Source organism: Polypterus senegalus, chromosome 7, assembly GCF_016835505.1.
Source record: "Polypterus senegalus isolate Bchr_013 chromosome 7, ASM1683550v1, whole genome shotgun sequence".
Taxonomy (NCBI): Eukaryota; Metazoa; Chordata; class Cladistia; order Polypteriformes; family Polypteridae; genus Polypterus; species Polypterus senegalus.
In genome coordinates, this window is record NC_053160.1 from 54,988,856 (window position 1) to 55,003,436 (window position 14,581).

The window sequence follows — 14,581 nt, forward strand, 5'->3', positions numbered from 1 at the left end:
GCTATGATACGTCATCTTCTTGGAAGACATTTAAAAGACCCGCGAGACCAAAGAGACTTTCCACGGTGCGTCTCGCAGGGACTGCAAACATGAGACATTGTGCCAAGAGATTGACCCAGGACCGTCTCGCGATGACGTAGAACATGAAATTCTTGCAAGACACGCCCTACTTACAATCTATCAAATAGGACAATGGGGCAGCAAAACATTCAGTCTTGTGAAGGATTTGAGCACATATAGATTCAGGTTCTCAGCGCATATAAAGCTTATAAGACATATGTTATAAATTAATCATCGACGAATAAGCGAAGAAGAAATCAGCGCGGGGAAAACTGACTCAAAAGTGTTGGAAAGGAAAAAGAAAAAATAATCTAGGTGCAAATTCAGAAAATAAGGCAAGTAATTATTAGTCTGTAACAAGTGGAAATTAAACAAAGCACGTCCAATCGGGCTCAGAATTAATAGACAGAGTAAAAGACAAAGTAGAACTTCATAAAGACGTTCACAAACGTCGACGCTATACACATGCAGAGCAGATTATGAAAGCACAGCATTCAAAAGGCTCAAAAAAAAAAAAAAACGAATGCACGAAAGTAAAGATCACAGTAGCGCAAACAAATGGAAATTAATACTCGAAAAAGGGAAGATAATCACCATGGACCGGCTGTCTCTGAAAAAAAAGCAGGACAAAGCGAGGTCAGAGATTAAAGACAGAGTAGAAAACAAAGTGAAAAGTCATAAAGAGGTTAAAAAACAAAAGGGTCAAACACCAGCAGAGCAGGTTAGAGATAATTCAGGATAGGTTTCTCTGTTTGGAATTTCAGCACAGACAAAATGATCTACAGTAGATCATCAGCAGTTAATAATTTTTTTTTGCAAAGTAACCAATAAATGCATGTGAGGTAAAGCACGTTTTTGAAATTCTCTGACTTAAACTTCCAAGCCTTATAATATTTACATACTTCTGACATATCACCTATGTCCATATATTCGATCTCTATTCGCCTTTTCATTATTTCTCCGAGTAATAATTTCTGTTTTTTTGGTGCTAATGTGAAGTTTAGTTTTTTTTTTTTGGACACTTTCGTTTTTTTGCTGCTTTCATATTTTGTATCTTGCTCTGTATGTGTTTCGCGCCTAAGTTTTTTTAAGGATCTTTTGAATTCCAGTTTTCATTATCTCTAACCTGACAAAGTCATTAAGCACATGTCTCACTGACCTCATTTAAAAGATTCAGCATATTTGGACTCGAAAGATTCCAAATATTGTTTTTACAGAAGTTCTGAAATAAAAGTGAAACCAATGAAATAACAACAATTCAAAAAAAAAACCAAAAAAAAAAAACCTTAAAAGTGTGTCTGAAAAACCAAACATGGGGGTTGGGGAGCGAAGCGACTAAAACTATATAAAACTATAAAAACTATAGTTTTTAATTATAGTGATGTGAATTGCACATTGTGTTTGAAATATAACATAACATTATTAGGTTACAGTGCCCTTATCAAGTCTGCTAATATCAATTTCATTCCTTTGCTAAAAGAAAAGGCAACATCATTTGCAAATCTGCCACTGTTACCAAGAATTTTTGGGACTAAAGCAGTGTCTAATTGTCCAAAAGGTAAGTTATGATAACATGCAGTACCATTTTTTAAAAAAAGACACCCCCTTCAGTGCAAAATGCATAAGTGAGGTGCACTTAGCACATAAACATGCACACATTTTATTAATATACATTAAGAAGGTTGGCATATTTCACTTTAATTTTCTGTGTATGAATGTAGGTTCTTACAGACTTTTTGGCCTCACCTTTTAAGCTTTCATTTTAACGACAGCAGCCAAAAGGTTTCCAGTGAGAATTGTTATGGTGAGCACAGCCATCTCCCTGTTGTGCTCGTGCAGCTCCTAAGAAATGGTCACATGGAGGGCTGCAGGCAACAGCTGCATCCTCTCACAAGTGACTTTGCATTGACTCCACACATAACCAGCGGCTTATATACTGTAACAAATGACAAAATATACAGTACCTGTACACATTAAGTACTGTCATTCAGATCAGCAATAATTAACAATCATTTTTGTTTGAGAAAATTTCTGCACCAACTGCCTACATTTTTTCAGTACCTTCATGTTTTTAAGAGAATGTGGCCCAAGCAAAAGTATATGAGTTTTAAAATTTGCTTATTTAGGCTGGTACTGTGCAGATGATACTTGCCCAGTGTCAACAAGATTAAAAAGCCTTTTGCTGTTTGCGTGTAAACACCACTTTTCACCTCTTGTGTATCCTATTGTACGTTTTTTTTGTATACACTTAAGCGTTTTCAAATTAGTAACTATATACTACAATGTCAACTGATGTTTAGCAAGGATTCTGATTATTTGCCTACTAAACATTTGCCAAGAGTGTACATAATAGTCACAGTTGGAAACTGCCGTATACAACAATTTATAATAACTTATAAGTTTGCATGTGTGTATGTCATTAATATCCCTTTTGATTTGTAACTGTTAATTCACTGCCATTATAATATGCTTAAGCTTTGCAAAGCACAATATGAATATTTTAGGATATTTACCAATTTAGGAAGTGGTAAGAAGTGGATTTTAAAAAGTGGAAGAAGTTCGAAACCACCAGGACTCTTCCTAGAGCTGGCCGGCCATCTAAACTGAGCGATCGGGGGAGAAGGGCCTTAGTCAGGAGGTGACCAAGAACCCGATGGTCACTCTGTCAGAGCTCCAGAGGTCCTCTGTGGAGAGAGAAGTACCTTCCAGGAGGACAACCAGGCATCACGTTTGGAGGAAACCAGGCACCACTCATCACCAGGCCAATACCATCCCTACAGTGAAGCATGGCGGTGGCAGCATCATGCTGAGGGAATGTTTTTCAGCAGCAGGAACTGGGAGACTAGTCAGGATAAAGGGAAAGATGACTGCAGCAATGTACAGAGACATCCTGGATGAAAACCTGTTCCAGAGTGCTCTTGACCTCAGACTGGGGCGATGGTTCATCTTTCAGCAGGACAACGACCCTAAGCACACAGCCAAGATATCAAAGGAGTGGCTTCAGGACAACTCTGTGAATGTCCTTGAGTGGCCCAGCCAGAGCCCAGACTTGAATCCGATTGAACATCTCTGGAGAGATCTTAAAATGGCTGTGCACCGACGCTTCCCATCCAACCTGATGGAGCTTGAGAGGTGCTGCAAAGAGGCATGGGCGAAAGTGGCCAAGGATAGGTGTGCCATGCTTGTGACATCATATTCAAAAAGACTTGAGGCTGTAATAGATGCCAAAGGTGCATCAACAAAGTATTGAGCAAAGGCTGTGGATACTTATGAACATGTGATTTCTCAGTTTTTTTTATTTTTAATAAATTTGCAAAAACCTCAAGTAAACTTTTTTCACGTTGTCATTATGGGGTGTTGTGTGTAGAATTTTGAGGAAAAAAAATGAATTTAATCCATTTTGAAATAAGGCTGTAACATAACAAATGTGGAAAAAGTGATGCGCTGTGAATATTTTCTGGATGCACTGTAATACAGCGGACTACTAGGAGCACTCGGTTGCTCCTGCTCTTTGGGGTGCTCAGCAGGAGTGCCCCCTCTGCCCCACTTCGAGCGCTCATTTTTCTAACCTCCTCCTTACCTCCACTCTTCACTCTTCAGTGCACTGGCTCCTTCTGTGTGTCTCCTTCATTTACTTTGCCATTTAACCTCCAATCACTCTCTTCTGTTCTAACCTTCCTGCTGAAGCTCCTTTTTATTCTACTAGGGATGCAGATGCGTTGCTGCTGATTACAGACCCCAGAGGGCTAACGTGTCTGAACATAAATACACGATAAGCCAATCACCTCATCAACCTCCAGCGCCGCTCCTCCTCACAACCACGCACACCCAAACAGAGTAGGACACAAAGTTCTAACCTGGCTCAAAAATTTGAATGACACAAATTTTGTCCCAGTCTTTGGAATAGGAGTTAAAGATTTTTATCTTTATTCTAACTTTTTCTAATTTTGGTAACTACTCTTTACCTCACCAGGACTTAGGAGGGCTCATGAGAAGTTTTAACTCACTATGAGCTGTCAGATGCTGGCATTTACTGTAGGCAGAAATCGGCACGCATATTCTGAGTAAGGCATAATGTTTTGGAAGTGCTGGACAACCATGACCTCCTAAAAAAATATCAGTTTGACAGAGATGGAATAATATTCACAACACATCTTGTAAGTTACATGATCACTTCTATGGGCCATGTGCTGTTTGCCGAAATGAAAGTTTAGTAACACTTGGTAAGTGTTGGTAACATTACATGTGAAATGCAACTTTTCAATACCGATGATTGGGGTATGTCACAATTAACCATTTCTTGAACTTTGAACGCGCTTACAACACATGTGGTAATACGCAGATTCATACATTTCCCCACCACTCCACATGATGCTTACGCTAGTCAGACTTTCAGTCCAGTTCCTAGGAGCAATTCCTATACACTTCATAGATATGGACACAGGTTTTCATTTGCACAAGCTAGTGATGTAAAAGTATATCCCCAGTTATTAAACAATTTAGGTATTTCAAGTGATCACACATAATCCTTATGACTCTTATGGTGGTATTCAAATTATTAGTGAGGTACACCTTCCAGAATTTGGAGAAAGAATTGTTCATAATCCATTTGGTGGCTTATTGTCAAATGGTGGGGGACTTCTTTTGTTCTGTTGTATGATTTCAGTAGTAGACTGATGCATGTGTTCGTGGTTTTTAATTCATTCCAGTTTGAAAGACTGGAAAGCAGATCTTATTTTGCAAGCAATAGAAGGACATATGTGCAAGATTAAAGAAGTTATAATAATGCTTGGACTATATACAAAGAAAGTTCCCAGGTGGAATGGTGCAAAATATTTGCAGAACAAGGAATGATGCTTTTATTGACACATTTTAAAGAAACATTTTACATTTTTTTTTACTTTCAGAAACAATTACCAAACTTAACTGCATACTTAATATTACATAATATTTTAAAATGCTGGTAACTACTTTCAGTGTCATCATATTGGATAAAACATATTAATAGTATGCACATTTACAATACTAATTTAAAAAAGGAAAAGCTCTTTCCATCAAAGTCCCTTCTTCAGCAGTGCCATTTTCTAATGGCACCAGTTTACTTTGACCTTCTCAATTTGGACACAATATTATCATTAATCAAAGCAGTGAAAATGTTCCCAGTAGTCATTGTAGCATAACCAAGAGGTTGAAACCTACTAAGCCATAACCTACAATTACATACAATTTCTTTTTATTATTTCTTCAACAACTGTTTCAATAGAGTTTCTACATGACAGAATTATTTGTGATTGAAGCAATCAGTTTATTGTCTGCCCTTTTAAACTGCTTTCATGACATTTCATGAATGTCAGGTCTGTCCTGCTAATACCAACCCTGACAAACAAGAAAAAAAGAGGGTCTTCTGACCAGTTTAAAACCAAAAGAGATAGAAGCAGGGTTAATAAAAACCAATAAATAATAGCATGTTACATTATCTCATCATGTCTAAATATTACTTTAAAGAGTTGAATGCAAAAAGCTGGTTGTTTTTCTACCTCCCTTTACTGTGGTCTGTATCACAGTCAAACTAGTTCTAAATAATAACATTAGCTTATGTCAGTTTTCAGAGGCAACAAATATGTATAGCACAAACTCCAATATCAAGTTGTACAGAATACAGTACAATATGCAACACACTACTAAAATCAAATCCAATTGCAAAGCCAAAAAAGTACTCTATTTTTAAACTGCACATAGCCTACTGTATTAGTAACATTAAACATAAACACTAAAAGATTTCATACTACAAAGCATTTAATAAACAGGACATAATAAAAAGACCCTGAAAAAAATCAGAATCTTTTTTTACTTACAAACTCCCTCTTCTTGGAAGGCTAAGTTCCTTCTGTTAAAGATAGAGAGAAAAAAAAGGTTAGAAATGGATTATTTACTAGGAGTAACTGCAAACACACACACACACACACACACACGCATACCAATAAATAAATGTTCTGTATTGTATTCCTAAAAAGATACACCACCCTCTGGTGGATGCAAATTTAATTCTTAATACCAAGATATACTGTAAACACACTGTATGTTTCTCCTGCAGTTTTACAAGATTACAAAAGGTAATCAATTAGATTAAACAACTGAAATAAATGTGAAAGCTACAATCCTAAATTTTAACCAAAAGGGGAGCTTAATGTTTAATAAAAAGGGGGGAACAAAACAACTTATAGATGCTTCATTTGAAAAGTTAGCTAGTTTTTTCAAATGTACCAAATTATTTAACCACTAATGTATAACTAATATTACCAACAACTAAACTTTGGTGAAATTTGTGAAAATAAGTTGATGAATTATTAAACTTTTGTGGTATACATAAAAAAGCAATAAATGTAAAGAAACTTGGCAAAACAGAAAATGTCAGAATTATAAACATGATAACCTAATGAGAAAATATTATCCAAATTGAACTCGGTATATTTGTGAATATGTATGTTTGTTTTCAATTTATTTGCTTTTAGACTTAAAATTAGTGTTGGTCACTCTAACCACTGCTGCTTTTCCCCAGGCAATGTCTTTTAATTGAAGCAGCTAATGAGGAGTTACAAGATGATAAATGACTCATAAATAGCATAATTAATTGAAAAACGCTTTATATAAAATGCATAGTTTAAGCTTTTCAGGTGTGTAGTACAATTTTTAGACAGCTTACAGAAACAAAGAGTTTTGACTTTAACCCAGCCGGACAAAATATTGTCTTTATTTTTAAAATACATTGATGAATCATTTTATTTTGCAATACTAAACAGAACATTAACAACAACTTACTCTATAAAGTATTTTATTTCACAATAATTTGCTTTAGTCCAGAATTGCTCTTTGCCAATTTGTGTTTCTCACTTTGACTTTAATGAAGGACATATTTAGGCCAAAGAGTTTGGGTCAATCAGCACTCCATGTAAAAGTAGCGGTACTGGAAATATTGACCAGAATAAACACAGAATATATTCTCACAGACCTAAGAAAAATGGAGAATGTTTTTTTAAAAAAAAAAAAAAAACTAGATCTGCACAAAACACCTAAATAAGAGGACAATAAGCTGTCTCAATATACTGTACATTTTGGGCTTAAATTCTCACTGTTTCAGGCAGCAACAAAAGACTGCCTACTTCTACTAACATTTTACACTAGTCGTCTTACTATGTTAGTATACGCTATATTATTTCACCAAAAATCATTCTACTTAGGACACCTCAGTACCATATATGACTCATACTCCAAGGTCTATTTTTAAAGTTATACTTCATATCTACAATGCCCCACTTCTTAATCTCTGATTTCATTGATATTGGAAGCAATAACACAATAGTTATACTTGTTTCGGCAGAACATGTACTTGAATGTGTCTTAGAGAGAGAGTAATGTTCATTCATACCACAGGGCTAAGACTGTGTTAGTATGAGCTGTTTTTAGACTTGACCCCTTCAGTCATGTGAGCCCTGTATGAAGAACAGCCATAAACTAAGCATATTAAGGTTGTGCATAACCTTAGACCCAAGTAACTAGGTAGAGAAATCATAATATTTAGATTATGTTAATAAATAAAACCATAAAAAGTCATCGTTGTCCATATTGTGTATGGTGCTTTGTATGTGTTGCTCAGTGCCTTGATCAAAAAGTCTTGGTTATAATAATAATCCATTATACTTAGACAGTGCCCTTCCTGTGCTTAATATATAGAACAATAGGTATACAAGCACAGAAAAATGTTTAAACAAACAATACTGGATACAATATCAACATTAAAACACTAATTAAAAAATAAATACAGAATACACAAATCTCTGAATCAGAATATGAAACAATTAAATAGAATAAAAACAAAAAATACAAAATACAACAAAACCCCCAAAATGTTATAGGCGATGAGGCCACAACAGGTTTGTGCAACTGTAAATTGCTATGCTTAATAAATCAGGACAGGAGTTTAAGTACAGATTTAGCCAATATGTACTTACAGGTGCTCTGATCTAACAGAAGGAACATTTACAGGTCATGCTTTCTTACCTAACCTGGTCTTGAACCTTGTCAGATAAAGGTCTTATCACAAACATCAAGAAAGCGACAGGCAGACAGAAAGGGGTAAATGAAGTGCATCAATTTTATCTTTCAATTGACAGATTTAGTGTAATTATTTATCAAGATCAAGGATTTTTTTTCATTGCACTCAGATGTTTTCACTGTCTTCCTACATGAAGAAGCTGACTGGACAAACTGTAACAACTTTGAAACTACACCTTTTTACCTTGAGAATCTCACCATCTGCAGTACAAATCTACCTTAGTTGCACTCTCTAACTGAGTGGTTTATCATTTGGCCTTGGCAGCTGGCTTAAGGACTGGTGCATAATTTTTCCTGGATGCTCGTGAATCATGCAATGTTCTGTAACCGCAGTGGCAGCTGGCTGTTTTTGTATTCCCTGGTTTCAGGATCTCTAATGATTGAATGTCTAGTGTAAGCTTTGGGTCTACTCCTAGACTTAGCTCAGTTCTAAAAGACTTGGAAAATAATATATGTTTTACTTATTACCAACTAAAGTTATTCTTCATTATTGAATGTATTCTGATTCTGAAACCCTATGGATATAGTTATGCAGGTAAGCACATTAAAATTCAGTATATTTGTACTTCCAATATATAATTATAAAAAGCTTACATGAACATATGGTAGCTCATAATTCATCCATTGATTTCCTGAACCTGATTTTTCCAGGAACCAGTTGCTGAAGGTTGCATCCTATCCTGGAAATATCAAGTGTAAGGCAGGAACTTACCATGTTCTCAAATCCACTTAATCAAGACAGGAAGAGCTTACTAAAGGGATTCCCATTCTATAATGTTAAGATAATAAAACAAGTCGGATAGGCTGAATGGTCTCCTGCTGTCTGCATGCCTTCATAGATTTTTGTGAATATACTATTGCCGTATTTGGCTGTGGCCACCATCTGAAGATGACCTTATTCTACCTGTCTGAAGTAACTAGCAATACCATAACTCAGTCACTGCATTAGTTACAGTGGCAGACCGTAGCCTTACTATACATCCAGTCCCCAATGTGTGGATTATTATGTTGTAGGAAAGAAAAAACATCAATTTCATTTCAGATTCCAATGAGTGACTTCCACCATAAAATGATAACAAAATATGAATTGTAGTAGTAGTAATAATAATAAATAATAATAACAACAAAAGTCTGAAAGAACAATTTTCTCTCCTAAACAGCCAGAGGGAATCAAAATTCTATCATGAAAATTTTAAAAGATCAATAGATTTAAAGGTACACTGGCCTGAAATCTAAAACTTTAAATCAAATGGAACAGTTACAGAGGAAATGTCTAGAGTAATAACCAGTTTCATTCATAACGTCAGTAGAACTGAAACGTTAATGCAAGTAAAGCTGAGCACATGCCAGGATCAGAAAAATTCATTTAAAGTCTTAATTTATCCCATCTTATACATCACACAGTAATCACACAACATCTGAAACTGTTCATTTTTCAAGGCAAGCTTTGCAAATCTTATTTTGACAAAACCTGTAAGACCTAACTCAAACATAAAGTAAAAAGCAATTACAACTCTGCATAGTCTGCTGAACTGGAACATGCATGCCTGTTTAAAGTCAAGTATATTTAAAGAAACATACACAGGACCTAATGAAAATCAAGACAACAAACGGACACACTTCAATGGATAATTCATATGCTAAAGGACTCAATTCTTTCAGCTACAGAAATAATATTTCAGTCGATCAACCATATCAGATGTGTTGTGTGAAAGTTGAAATGGAGCCTTTTAAGGTATGGCTCTAGACTGCCAGCCCACCATTTGACTCTGGGTAAGTCACTTAACTTTCTTGTGCTTCAAAAACAGAAATTTCCATCTTTCCTGATCTCCCATGAATATATATAGTTGAAACAGCACTACTGAAAGGCCTTGTCGCATTGCGCAACTTTACAAATGATTTTCATTTGTACTCTTCATGTACATAATATTATTGAGTCAGAGACCACTGCTGGCATGCTCCTGTGAATCCAGATGCATAATGTGACACCCTCAGTCACTCACTCCAATTACTCCACAACTTGCTCCAAAAAAATCAAATATGTTTGATTTTGTCTAAGTTGTAGGGACAGGCTTGTGAACATGAGAGCTGTCAGTAAATGAATACACCTCCATAAGTACAATGCATAAAAATTTGGCAAAGACAATTAAAGAATGCAGGTGTTTTGGACCTTGACAAACAAAAGAGAAGCTCATTTGTCTCATGCCTTATGTTCTGCGTAGCATAATAAAAAAAAAAGAACAAAAAAAAAGAGCATAGACTACAGCTAAACTTGTATTTGTTGACCTTTCGTACTGAACCAGCTCTATCAGGTAGCATGCTTTTAGCTGTTACAAAATGGGATGAGCACAACTTCAGTGGAAGGTCGACACGCTGTCAGAAAATGTGAAATGGCTAGTGATTTTCAGTTATTTAAATTGACACGGTCTCACAATGCGATCAGCAACTGCAGCAGGTATTTTTGATATACTCAACGATGAAAAGTCATGTAATGTGACATCAGTTTAAATGTATCTGACTGTGCCAACCTATAGAATGTTGAGTGCTAAATGATCTAAGGCAATATGAGCATTTTAAAATCAGAAGTAATGAACCAATTTTAGCCACCTATAAGATACTTACATTCTTCATTAATTTGTGTAAAACATGGATAGGTCTGTTAAAACTTGCACATGCCTATATGAACTAAGATTATCTTAAAGATATCCAGAACAAGAATCAAATTGTGAATGATATCATCAAGCACCTAAATCACTAGGCAGTATGCTTTGGTAATATAATATTCTCAGATCATATTGGGGGGGTATTTATTGCTCAGATAATTTCAGATTCAAAATGACTTGCAATTCTATAACTGCATTATTTCCAGTAACACTGAATAGGATAACATTAAGTCATGAAAAACCTATTTCAATATTATATACTATACTGTATAGGGGGACTGGGTGGTCTCATGGTCTGGAAATCCCGGAGATTTTATTTTTTTCTCCAGCTGTCTGGAGTTTTTTTTTTTTTTGTTTGTTTTTTCTGTCCACCCTGGCCATCGGACCTTACTCTTATTCTATGTCAATTAATGTTGACTTATTTTACTTTCTTACTGTGTCTTTTATTTTTCTATTCTTAATTATGTATAGCACTTTGAGCTACATTTTTTTGTATGAAAATGTGTTATATAAATAAATGTTGTTGTTGTTATACTTGACACTTATTGTCACAACTTAGTCAGGTGGAAGAATCTATATATATACTCAGTAACTCATTGATAAAAATAAGTCTTAGTTTACCTATAATTTTTATTTAAAAAAATCTCAACATGTTAGACTTTGTAGTGAATTTTGCATTAATTTACTCATGCTTTTCAAAATGCTGAATTTTTTTCATACCTTGATATTTAAGAGGGACTTCTTAATATCAGGCCGCCTGATCAAATACCTCGCCAAACTATATTATAGAGGATGAGGACTGAAATTGATTTAATATAAAAAATAAATGTTTGGAATGTAGTACTGATGACATACTTAATTCATCTGTGTCGCACTCCCTGTAACACAATTAATAAAAATAATAACAATAAATTATTATAAATAACATGCAAACTTGTATTTGCCATTTTCAGGCCCACTGACTGCTGACTGTGCATGTGACTCATTCATTCATTTTCCACAGCTTATCTGAAGCTGGATTGCAGTGAGGCTGTTGCGTCCATTTACCCAGTCACACTTGCCAAGTCATACTGTGGGATCCCAAAGAGCTCCCATGCCACCTGGGAGATATAACCCCCCTTTCAAGGCTGGAGTATCCCCCAAGCTGGTCATATCCATAAAACCTCCACAGGGAAGTGTCCAGGAATTACCTCAACTGGCTCCTCTTGACACGGAGGGTCAGCGGATTTACTCCGAGCCTCTTCCAGATGTCTGCACTTCTCACCCAGCCACCCTGAAAAAGTTAATTTCAACCATTTGTACCTGTATGGACTCATTCCTTCAGTCATTACCCGAAGCTCATGTAAATCGAGAGCTTTGCCTTCTGACTCAGCTCTTTGTTCACCACTACATATTGGTATACCAGCCTCATAACTGCACTCAACACCCCAATCAATCTGTTGATCTCGCCATCCCTTTCCCTCTCATTCTGTGAACAAGATCCCAAAATACTTAGACTCTTCCACTTACTAACTTACCTTCCATTCAGAGAGGACAGGCCACCTTTTTTGAATTGAGGATCATGGCTTCAGATTTGGAGGTTCTAATCCTCATCCGTGCCATCGCAAAATGTCCCAAAGCATGCTAGATGCAACTCTTATTTTTTTTTATTAATATAGCTATCACATCAGGCATTGTCATTTACATTCTAATCTAATTACCACATATATTTGCGGATAAGTTCTCCTGCGGATAAATATAAGTCAAATGCAGAAAACTCACGCAATTGATCCAAGAGATTATGATACGCTAACGCCCACCTGAGACAGCAACCACGGAGCATACTGCCTTTTTTTTTTCTATGTATTGTGCCTACATGATCACATGGTAATACCCAAATTATTCTGACGTTTGCAGTGATTTGTGTTTTTTGCTTCTCACACCCTTATGCACCTTTATTGTAAGAGCATCCCTTATCTATGATGGAGTGTTCGATCAGAAGAAAATATGAAGCTGGTTTTAAATGAAACGCTGTTGGGAGTAGCAAAAGAAATTGTTAACTGCGCTGCTACAACAAAATTTGATGCATCTGAGAAACTGATGTGAGACTGGAGGAGGCAAGAAAATGTGTAAAATAAATAAATAAATAAAAATTTAAGTGTCGCGTTTTTTAACGGGTGTAAAAGTCAGGGTCTGATTTTATGATCGATTTTTGATGTTTCAAGACCTGACTTATATGTGAGTATATATGGTAAGTACTTTGTTCATAGTTCATGACAAAGCTGCCTGTTATGGAACATGCTGTTATACTAAAGAGAAGGTTCAGAAAATATTAAGAAAAAAAGATAAATGAAGTACCATAAACTCATAAACTTATGAAACCAAAATACTTCAAAGCATTTTTAAAAATACTTAATACATTTTAAAGTAAACAAACAAGAAGTTGGCAAAAACATGAGTCAAATAGATTTGTTGTTTAGGAAAATTCAAAATCTGCTCATGTTGTATTGACAAAAAACATGCACAGGATTGTGAGAACTAATTGTAATGTTACAAATACATTCAGCACCACATCTCAAATAATATGTATAAAACACTATACTGGATTAATTACTGGATTAATTAATAGCCAACATAAAATGTTTAGTAAACATTAAACAAATGGTAATTTTAACTTGGCCAGAAGCTCGATGCCTCTTCTAATTTATAACTATTCTATGTACATACATTTGCAGATCTGTTATTAATGGTTTTTCTCCAGATTGATCTCAATTGCAATTTCCTTTTATTCTCCTGTCTAATTTTTGAATTACACATCAATACTATAAAATATTATCCCACTTTTTCAAAACAGTGAAACACAATTCTGCGTAATGAATAGCTACAGTGTACGAAGAGCCTTTTTGTACTGCATTCTCATCAATGCATCAGAAATCAGGCATCTGAAAGGATGGTGTTAAAGAGGTCCTGTTCAAAAAAAGCCTGCAACATTAGTTTCTCAACCACGTGAAAGACTGAATGTTATTCTTTTCCTAGCTCTCAATGAGACAAGTGCTGGCCATTAAGGGAACCAAATTATTCATCCAAACTGCTTGTAAATTAATGTCAATACAAAATGTATATACTATCCTAAAAAAGAACATTTTAATGGCTGGTTTTTATTGGTAGTTACGTTCCAAATTAAACTCAAAATAAATAATTTTTATATAGTACTACTGTAAATGTAATGCCTAAGGGTAATATTAAAGTTTAACAAAATAAAATAAAAGCAGTACAAAGAAAGTTCAATAACTGGACAATCCTACGCATTAACAGTTTTTTATTCAGCAATAGAGTTGTTTTTAAAAAAATGAATAGAAAAAAGCTTTCATAAAAGCTCTGCAGAGTCAGGGACTGAAATGGACTTTAAAGGGTTTAATGGCCCAAAAATAGTATACCCTAGTTCTTTCATCGTCTTGTGTTGAACAAGCATCCCATCCAGTGCTGGATCTTTCCATGTGCCTGATGATGCCTAAATAACTTTCTAATCCTTTGACTTAATAATAGGATTAGACAGGCTTAAAAAATTAATGTAAGAAGAGATAACACACTCAGATTTTTGTCTCTCGTTTAGCGACAAAAAATGTGTATTACAGTAATTGGTAATCCCACCATTTTCAAGTCTAACTGTAATTACTGACACAGCTAGTATCTTAAAGCTGGAAGAAAAAATAAACTGAATAATTAATTACTCACTTTATGTATTCCAAGGGTAGTAAGGTGGTGCA

The 14,581-nt window shown here is 35.3% G+C and overlaps 1 protein-coding gene across 4 annotated transcripts in view; it reads right to left on the reverse strand.

The window, feature by feature from the left end:
• mast4 (microtubule associated serine/threonine kinase family member 4) overlaps positions 1 to 14,581 on the reverse strand; it is a 454,258-nt gene that overhangs the window by 189,805 nt on the left and 249,872 nt on the right. For 3 of the 4 annotated variants that reach the window (XM_039758648.1, XM_039758649.1, XM_039758651.1), the window contains one exon: positions 5,916 to 5,947. In XM_039758648.1, coding sequence (XP_039614582.1) covers positions 5,916 to 5,947 — 32 coding nt within the window. Of the gene's footprint in view, positions 1 to 5,915; positions 5,948 to 12,025; positions 12,496 to 14,581 lie in introns of those variants that run through there. The other variant, XM_039758650.1, reaches the window with a different exon arrangement.